Here is a 10298-nt window from a genome sequence, read left to right on the forward strand (position 1 = left end):
GTACTCGACAAGAGAGACTTCTCTCCCCTGAGGAATCTGACCTCACGGTTTGGTCAGGGGAGGGAGGGGAGGGAGGGGAGGGAGGGGAGAGGGTTAGCTTTTTTTATTGTTGGTTTGCTTGTTTGTTGATTTACTTGTTTGTGTGTGTGGGGGAGGGGGGTGTTGTGTTGGTGTTTATTTATTTATTTATTTATTTATTCATTTATTTATTTATTTATTTGGTTTATTTGTTGTGGGTTGTTGTTTTTTGTTGTTGTTTTTTTTGGTTTGTTGTTGGTTTTTGTTCTTTTAGTTTTTTGCGTACACAAATTATGAACCTAGACATTACACTATATTTACGTCGATGATGCCGTTTTGTTGTTGTTGTTGTTGTTGTTGTTGTTGTTGTTGTTGTTTTTGTTGTTGTTGTTGTTGTTGTTGTTGTTGTTGTTGTTGTTTATAGGAGGAGGTTCTTTTAAATAAGCTCGGGTTGTATTTCTCAAATGTCAGTCAAAGGGATCATGTTTTCTATGCAGATTCTAGTAATAAATCTTAACTCAATTTTAGGCATCCCTTCCACAGAAAAACAAGTAGCATAGTTTATATTATCGGAAGTCTATTTTTGCACTTCTGTTTCACTTCTATGTTGATGCCGTGAAGTTCTTTCAGGTTTATTCAAGTTTATCTAAACTTTTTATCATTTTCTGGCCCGCGTGTCTGTGTCGGTGAGAATTCTAAGACCCATTTAAATCTCCCTCTTATCCTTTTTCTAACTATATCCACGTCAACCTCTGATCTTTCCCCCCCCCCACCCTATCCCCACCCCACCCTTCCATCCCACTCTCTGTCCCTGTCCCTGTCCCTGTCTCTCTCTCTCTCTCTCTCTCTCTCTCTCTCTCTCTCTCTCTCTCTCTCTCGCTCTCTCTCTCTCTCTCTTTATCTCTCTCTCTCTTTCTCCCTCCCCCTCTCTCTCTCTCCATCTATAGCTATTTATCCATCTTCCTAATCTCCCATCCCCTTTTTCTTCCCCCTTTCTCTCTCTCTCTCTCTCTCTCTTTCTCTCTCTCATTCTTTGTCTCCCTCGTCTCTCTCCCCCGTTTCTCTCTCTCTCTTTTTCTTTCTCTTTCTCTTTCTCTCTCTCTCTCTCTCTCTCTCTCTCTCTCTCTCTCTCTCTCTCTCTCTCTCTCTCTCTCTCTCTCTCTCGTCTGTCTCTCTCGTGATGTTCTCAAAATCGATGAAGCGATCGCACAAGTAACAGAAGCGTTATTGAACTGATCAGGCAAAAAATTACAAGCCTGAGACCAGAAGATTCTTGTCTTTGGGAAAAATCGTTAGCAGGTTTAGAATCGATTGTTTTCCTCACGCAAGGTTTCTCTTTCTCTTTAAGAGGGTATTCCTGGAAAATACTGCGCAATAATACTAGGGTTTTTACGTGTTTATTCGTCAGTACTGACGAATAGCTGTTTACTCTTGAGATTGCTTATAAGCCACTTTGCCGGAAACGAAAGACAACCTGGACTTTGTGTGTGTGGGGGGGGGGGGGGGGGGGTGTGTAGATTTCTGCGGAAAGGAAAGTAATTATGGTTAGTGGCGCGTAAAGTGAGGGGGAAGAGTTTGAACCCCCCCCCCCCCCCCCCCCCCCCTCGCCACATTCTTAAAATAATATAGTTGAAGCGTCTTTCTCGTGCGCATGAAATCACGACCCAAATCTGACCTCACGGAAGTTAGGACAACAGATGGGCGTACAAGGTCAAGAAAGTTCCGAACTGAAGACTCACCTGTATTTTTGCCGGGGGGGGGGGGGTATATGGGGTATATGTTTGCCTATATTGTGAGGCAAAAGCAATAAATTCAAATGCAATATGTGAGGCAGCGTGGTGGAATCAGGCTCTCATCAAAATAATCAAAGTGAAGAAACTTGCATTTTTCCACAAGTTTGTGGATTTTTATCAAATTTTTGTTTTTGGCTCAACACCTTTCATGCCCATTAAAGAACTCATTTATGTGTGGATTTTTCTGAAAAACGTTGATTAAAGGCACACAAAATGTAAATTTTCGGTTACCACAGACTCTGAAGATAAGGAAATAACTAATCTTTGGCGGCCATTTTCTTACTAATATTACGTCTGAAAACAGGTGACCCCCACCTCTTTCTTTCGCAAATATCTCGACTTGTATCCAAGATAAATGGATATTTTTTTCATCCAAATAAAGACAAGTGAACAAACTTTAAGATGATACCAATAACTCTACAGGCCAGCACGCTGCCTCACATATTGTTAAAGGGAGAACTGCAAGTCTCTGGCAAAAACTAAAACTTTTAAAAGCTCGCTGTATTTGCTCATGGTCTATCGAGGCGCTACACTCATTTTGCCAATGTCAGCCAATATCGGCGAATATATTATTATTATAAAATCGCTGACATCGCTTGCGAAAGAAGAAATCACCGTGCCCTTTCGAAGATTTCGAAATTTCGACTGTTATTTTGCTGCCTCAAGGGGGGAATAGAATTTGTGTTTTCTCCACAGTTGAATGGGTATTATATCTGTGTTGTCTTTTCACTGGGCTGTTGATCTGCGGTGAGAACTTGTGTCGACGGATAAATCGATTTTAAAAAACCTTTCTTAGCTCCCGTGGGTCCGTTTACTTGATGCTAATATCCCATTTGATCCTAACCGATCGTCCGTCCAATGATCCCTTCCTGCTAAACGAAATTCAAACTGTAAAAATCTCACCACAAACCTCCCCCCTCCCAGCCCTCCTAATTCTAACACACACAACCCCTCTTCCACGCCCTCCCCTTCCCAACCCACAAGTTGTCCCTAACTCCACTACAAAAGGGAAAAAGAAAAAAAGAAAAAGAAAGAAAAAAGCTCAAAAATATTTGTGAGGCAGCGTGGTGGAATCAGGCTCTCGTCAAAATAATCAAATTGACGATACTAGCATTTTTCCGCAGGTTTGTGAGTTTTTACTATTTTTTTATTTTTTTTGGCTCAACACCTTTTATGCCCATTAAAGAACTAATTTCTGTGTTGATTTTTCTGAAAAACGTTGATTAAAGGCACAAAAAATGTAAATTTTCAGTTACCACAGACTCTTAAGCTAAGGAAATAACTAATCTTTGGCGGCCATTTTCTCACTAATTTTACCTCTGAAACCAGGTGACCTCCACCTCCTTCTTTCGCAAATAATTCGACTTATATTCAAGATAGATGGATATGGTTTTATAAAGTCACGTCTGGCGATCATCTGCTGAATAGGAACGTCCTCCAGGTTAGGTGTGAGTACACACACACACACACACACGCGCGCGCGCGCGCACATACACATACACACACATACACACACATACACACACACATACACACACACACACACACACATACACACACACATACACTCACACACAGCGCGCGCTCACACACACACACGCTCACACACACACGCTCACACACACACGCACACACACAACCACCGAAAGAGAGAGAGAGATTAGAGAGAAAGAGACAGAGAGACAGAGACAGAGACAGAGAGGGACAAAGAGAGAGAGAGAGCGAGAGACATAGATAGAGAGAGACAGAGAGAGAGATTGGAGAGAGAGTGAGAGAGAGAGAGAGAGAGAGAGAGACAGAGAGAGAGTGAGAGAGACAGAGAGAGAGAGAGATTGGAGTGAGAGAGAGAGAGAGACAGAGAGAGAGTAAGAGAGAGAGACAGAGAAAGGGAGAGTGACAGACAGAGAGAGAGAGAGAGTGAGGGAGAGAGAGAGATGTTCTGCAATACTATAGCAATCCGATACATCACCAGCACGACGCAAATTCTTTCCCAGCGAGTCACAGCTTTATGAGCTTAACAAAAGGAGCGTAAACAAATCAGTGAGAACAATATCGACTTGTCGATACCCCCCCCCCCCCCCCCTCACCCGTGCCTGTTTTGTTTTTTGTTTTCTCTTTCTCTCTATCCCACCGCTTTGTGAGGGAACAAAACATGGACTCGGTGCACAACAACATGAGTGGCGATCCTTGTAATGGCAGAATAGCGTTCATGGACGTGTACGCTCCTGTAATTATAATGCAGGTGTAGCCTTGGTGTGGTGTACTGGTGTCTATGACGTTAGCAGGTGTAGCCTAGGTGTGGTGTACTGGTGTCTATGACGTTAGCAGGTGTAGCCTAGGTGTGGTGTACTGGTGTCTATGACGTTAGCAGGTGTAGCCTAGGTGTGGTGTACTGGTGTCTATGACGTTAGCAGGTGTAGCCAAGGTGTGGTGTACTGGTGTCTATGACGTTAGCAGGTGTAGCCAAGGTGTGGTGTACTGGTGTCTATGACGTCAGCAGATGTAGCCTAGGTGTGGTGTACTGGTGTCTATGACGTTGTACGGTTAGGTCTAGACGGTCAGAGGGATAGATCTAGTATAAGAACGTATAGGTTTAGGCACTTCGCCGTCGTTTTCAGAGGACCTGAGTTCGATTCCAGCTTGAGGAATATTTTAGTTGTTTGTTGTTTTTTGTTTTGTTTGTTTGTTGTGTTGTTGTTGTTGTTGTTTGTTTGTTGTTGTTTTTTGGGGGTCTTGTTGTTTGTTTGTTTGTTTTGTTTGTTTGTTTCAAAAATAGGTATCTCCGCTTGTTTGACGGTATGGTGTATCCCTCTCAGCTCAGGGGGTGAGGGAGGGTGGGTTGTGATTGTACCGAGCAGCCCGCCTCCCAACTTGTCTAAATGGTGTCGATTGGGACGTAAAACATCCACAATAACAAGATAGCTTGTGTAGAATTTACTTCGGTTCTCTCTTTTTCTTTACTCTTTTTTTTATTTTTGTCTCAAAGGATAGCCTGGTGTATGTTTCATCATCATTGCCTTTCTCACCCTGCACCAGGGTATAGGCCACGGACAAACACCCTCCACTTTTCTCTATCCTGGGCTAGCCTCTTGATGTTATTCCATGTCTTCCCACTTTTCTGTGCAACGATTTCTGTGATTCTTTGATGTATGTTTAGTTGGACATTAAACTCAAGCAAAAGCAAGACTAAAACAAAAACAAACAAAAAATGAAATTATAGGTCGAGAGTTCATTACAGAAAATCAAGGTAAACAGAGATCGAGATTTGACGAGTTCTGTATTAGAATTGGGTAAAAGGGTAAAAGATTATTTGGAACCACCTACACACACATACAAACACACACTCTATTATTATTTTTATTATAGTAGAGGGTTTTACGGCGCTCGCCACTGCATAAAGTCATATGAGCGCCAAAAACACACACTCTCTTCTTGAAAGCCTATGATGTTGTAGTAACTCAAATGTGGCACGGGGTCTCTCGTGGCCTAGAGGTTAAGGTGTTGGCCTCTCATTCAAAGGTCCCGGGTTCGAATCCGGGTAGCGACCGAAAAATTTTCTTCTCTAAAATGGTCTCCTTTCACCTCCTTTCCTGCTTTCTAGCAATGTTCTGTTGTCTGCTTTCATTTCCACTTTTTGCCCCTACCCCCACCCCCTCACCTCCTTTGCCCCCTCCTCTGGGCTCCTGACTCTTTCTGCAGCCTTTCTACTGCTACTCCTTGGCTCCTCCTTACTGCTGTCTTTCTGCCACACCCCTGATCTTCTGGTAGGAAAGATCTACACCTAGCCTTCTCGGACAAGGGCGAAAAATCTCGGAGGGCCCGTGTGCAAGTTGCGCACGTTAAAGATCCCTTGGTGGTCTAAAATCGATAAGAGTAGGCTTCGGCCGCCACCCGGGCAAAATTCAAAATTTCCTACCAACTGAAAATATTAGGTGTGTCCCGCGCGCTCATATGACCGTATGCAGTTGCGAGCGCCGTAAAACACTTTACAAAAACAAACAAAAACAAAATGTGGCACACACATAGTGGAGACCCTGGATGTGCGCAGTAGGTCAAGTAGGTTCAGAATAGGGAGCCCAAATTTACTTTTTGTGTAGCGTGGTAAACACCAACTCGTCTTCTATTATTACCGTATTCTTTGGAATGGTTTGCCAAGTAGGCTTACGTGTATTTCCGACAGACAATATACCCGCTGATTACTTCTGGCACGAATGGGAGATGTGGATAGAAAGAGGGAGTTCTCGAAATGGGTGTCCAGGGAAATTCGTTATTGAGTGATCGGTTTCCTTGTCTCGCAGACACGACTCGTGCAGGGTAGTTACTGTACTTAGTTAACGTTCTTGCGTTACTTTTGTCTTTATTCATCTTGCTTTTTTATCATTAAAATGTATTTGTCCGTTAATCTGTTCTAGAGCTATCGTTTATTTTACGTCATTTTGTTAAATTTCTTCTTTGGGATTTTGCGGTGGAATGTGTTGGCTGTGTATTCAAATGTGATAAATTATGGGATCTAAATTGTGTCGTTACACGCAGGGAACGCGCGTTCGATTGCCAAGCAAAGGGGGTAATTCTTTTAATATTATTTGTATATCCTTCCTTCTGCTATTGTACCAGGGTTGGCCGTGACAGGTAGTATCTAGGCAAACTTCCTCCTAAATAAGTTTAATCGTATCAATAGGAATACTAAACATTTACAACCAATAGCTTGTGCCAAAGAGCACGTCTAGTTCTCAATAATGAACAGATTTTGATTTGAACTCGGAACTCGGAAGCTATGGTAAAACACTGCCTTGTTTGATTCATTTATTTTTATTGTAAGTATTTTTACACTCCCATCGACACGATTTAGATTAACGGATTTATCAACGTATTTTTTAATCTAGCACTCTTTCCCAATTAGCGCAAGATTTTTGTAATGAAAACTTCTTGGCAGTGGTCGTGGGATTCATGTAGGACGTTCTTGATGAGTTTTTAATCCGATATGACCCGATGTGTTCGTGGTGCAATGTCACCCCACTGCATGCTATTCTACAGCTTTGAATAGCGGGACAAACAAACACGCAAAGAGCTCCAGACGTTAGCTGACAGTGAAATTACCGTCGATCTGCATAACAAGGATTGCTTTATCGTTTTTAGGCAGTTTTCAATCACAATTTAACGACCTCGTTTCGGCTTTAACGCTTCGGCCCAATGATATCTTCTCAGGAAAGTAACCAAATACAAATGTAGTCGTTCATTCTTTTGGACCGCGTGAGATAGATAGAACACCCCGTAGAAGTAATTCAAAGAAGAGTTTAGCGTAATCGTTTTCTTTTCAAGTGTCTATGTAATCTTTGCCACAAGAAGCAAATGCAATAATATATTCCATACTTTCTGCTCTCTCTCTCTCTCTCTCTCTCTCTCTCTCTCTCTCTCTCTCTCTCTCTCTCTCTCTCTCTCTCTCTCTCTCTCTCTCTCTCTCTCTCTCAAATAGGGAAGGTTTTAAGTTCAACCTGCCCAGAAACGAATAGGGGTCGTGTTCTGTACGCTCTTTGTGAAAAGCAATCCCGCTTTGATCAAAACATGGCCCACAGACACAGAGCTTCGTCAAGCAATTCTCGATCGTGTCGATCGAAATGGGAAGATAAGCTGTAATGGTAGCAAATACGCCATCGACAAGGGACTAAAATACCGAGAGCAACATTTTAGTTTTATCTTGTTGATCATTGTGAATACATGGACGATGTGACATTTCGGAAGTGTGGATTGAAGCGGTATATATCATTCAGCAAAGTGTTTGCCATTTAATTTTGTTTAACAGTTGGTGAGTACAGTAACAAGTGATTGCAATTGGCAATTTCATAAGTAGGATAAATCGTGATCTCCATTCATGACTGAAGCAGTCAATTCTTTGTCCGCGATGGCTTACGACTGTTATAATTCAGATCTTTAACAGTATCCCATGCCACGGTTGTCACTATCAAGAGAGGCTTGATGTGCCTTGTCTTGTCCGAAGTCTTGAAATGTGTGTGTACCACTCTGGTGTGTACTCGAAACAGCAGACCCGAAACTAATTTCAAAAGGTATATGTGCTGGCATAGATGTCGTTTCGGAATTTTTCGGGCATACTTTGCTTTGTCTCGCCGTCGGTTCTATTTCGCTGTCGTTTTTTCTCTTTTATCCTTTCGTGTGGAGATAGATTTCCGGCTTAATCCTGTGGTATACAGTAGACCATACCCGGATCAGGGGAGTGAAATTCTAGAGTTGAGGATTTATTGTGCAAGCCGCAAGTGAATGGCCGCCTGTAGGCTATTGTTGTAGACGACAAGAGGGCATTGTGGGAGAATTAGTGAATTAGCTCAGATCTGAAGTGGGCTCGCCTTTCCCAGTATCGACGTGCTAAGTGATTTCAGTCTGTGGTTGGTTTTGAGCGGAGTAGCTCACGTGAATTGAAATAGCTTACTGCAGGTATTTCCTCCCTATCGATCAGATTACTAGCTAACTGGATCACTAGAGTAATAATTGGTCGTCCAAAGGCAGAGCGACGTAACTAGGCATTTCATTATTTTGAGTAAAACAGTTTAAAAACGCGTAACGCTCAGCCTGTCTTAAGTTATGAATACTTCTTTACGTGGTTGTGCATGGTTGAGCATACTATTACGTCACTCTGCTGTCACTAACGTAAATTTATTAGTTTGAAAAATACAACTTCTGACGTAAATATGTCGCCCTGACTTTTATACAAGAAGGATACTGGACAAGACTAATGCAGTGGACCAATGAAACCAAAACAAAACACACAAAAACAACAAAAAACTCGATTTGTCAGATACGTCGCTATGTCCTAGGACGGCTTTACTGGTACAGGGGTATTTTCCTTCGCCTTAAGAAACAGCAGCGAGATTAGACGAGGCAAGATGTGTAACTAGCATTTAGTTGCGTCGCCAGTAATGAGTTAGTCACGAACTCTCTCTCTCTCTCTCTCTCTCTCTCTCTCTCTCTCTCTCTCTCTCTCTCTCTCTCTCTCTCTCTCTCTCTCTCTCTCTCTCTCTCTCTCTCCCTCTCTCTCTCTCTCCCTCTCTCTCTCTCTCTCTCTCTCTCTTTCTCTCTCTCTCTCTTTCTCTCTCTCTCTCTCTCTCTCTCTCTCTCTCTCTCTCTCTCTCTCTCTCTCTCTCTCTCTCACCCTCAGTATTTTTGGGCAGTTTAATCAGAGCACGTCTCATGTATTGTCTCGAAGGGTTCTCTTGACTATCGTTTAATGGCGTGGTTACGACTAATGATTTTGTTCATACAGAAAAAGTGCAAAGCAACAATTCTTCTAGTGATGGATTCCGTATCAATTTGACAGTGGAAAAGGATGGAAATTCAGGTTACTTCGATAAGTGAAATGGAACAATCAAACTATGGCAATTAACTGTCAGTTGTCGTATGCCGCTGTAAAAATTGTATATCGTTCTTTTTTCTTCTTTTTTTCTTGCGGTTATGGTAGAAAACAAATCGAAAATTCGCAATAATCAAGTGTCGTTTATATAGCACATTTGAGGGCTCGGAGATGCATCTCAGTATCCGATTAAGAAACAATCACATCGTTCCATCGAACTGAATTAGAAGTTATTATATTATACTATTATTATCCTGCTGAAGCCAAAGATGATTGTACATATCAAGCAGTATATTACTATAAACATGTCCTTATTTTAGTGAATAATGGGCAAGTACAAATCTAAATATCCACATAAATTTGGTTCGTCCGACCTGTTATGCAGTTTCATTTGCATCTGCCTTCATCTTATAAATCTGGTGGCGGTAAAACAATGCTTTGTTTACTGGTGTCTGTTGCAGTAACTGTTGGTATGACCTTATGCAGTTGTGAGCGCCGTAAAACCCTGTACTAAACAAAACAATTAAAATCATGTGACCTATTTGCACAAATATGAAACAGTCACTCCAGAGAGATGAGCCAGTGAACGCTGAACGCTGTTTTCCTACTCACAGACGTACAATCAGAGTTGTGTTTGACGCGACCAGTGGACAACCATGCCCTTGACCGCCCCAGTGCTAGTTTCAGAGCTAGGCGGGACTCGGCCGAAACCAAATGGCCAGGTTATTGTAACGCGAAAGTTTCTCATTTCCGGAACTTTGCCTGGCTTGCCAGAGAGGCTGTCCCCGCCACAGCTGCCTTATGATAGCCAGATCCTCAGGTTCCGGGCCTCGCCGACCCCGGACTCCATCAGAGAGAGGCTGCTGGCGTGTATGAGTGGACAACTCCGGTAAGTTTCCATCTTTCTACTCCACAGTAACTGCTTGAATGATTTATTAGTGGCAGTGGTTGAATATGTCTGCAGAAAATTGTGCAAAATGAGACACCATCGTGTTTTAAAACGAAAAATACACTAAATAAAATGACAAAAATAAATACATAAATAAATAATTAATAGTATTAATAATACTACTAATAATAAACGTGATTATGATAATACATGGAAGAAGAAGACAATAAGAAGAAAA

At 42.1% G+C, this 10298-nt stretch overlaps 1 protein-coding gene across 1 annotated transcript in view; it reads left to right on the plus strand.

Annotated features, from left to right (window-relative positions):
- Nucleotides 1-8933: 8933 nt before the first annotated feature.
- Nucleotides 8934-10298, plus strand: part of LOC101858227 (AAC-rich mRNA clone AAC11 protein) — a gene marked incomplete in the record, with an annotated part of 61308 nt that continues 59943 nt past the window's right edge. The window contains 1 exon segment of the mRNA XM_013081265.2: nt 8934-10060. Within this exon segment, the coding sequence (XP_012936719.1) occupies nt 9828-10060 (233 nt within the window).

Source organism: Aplysia californica, unplaced genomic scaffold, assembly GCF_000002075.1.
Source record: "Aplysia californica isolate F4 #8 unplaced genomic scaffold, AplCal3.0 scaffold00006, whole genome shotgun sequence".
NCBI lineage: Eukaryota > Metazoa > Mollusca > Gastropoda > Aplysiida > Aplysiidae > Aplysia > Aplysia californica.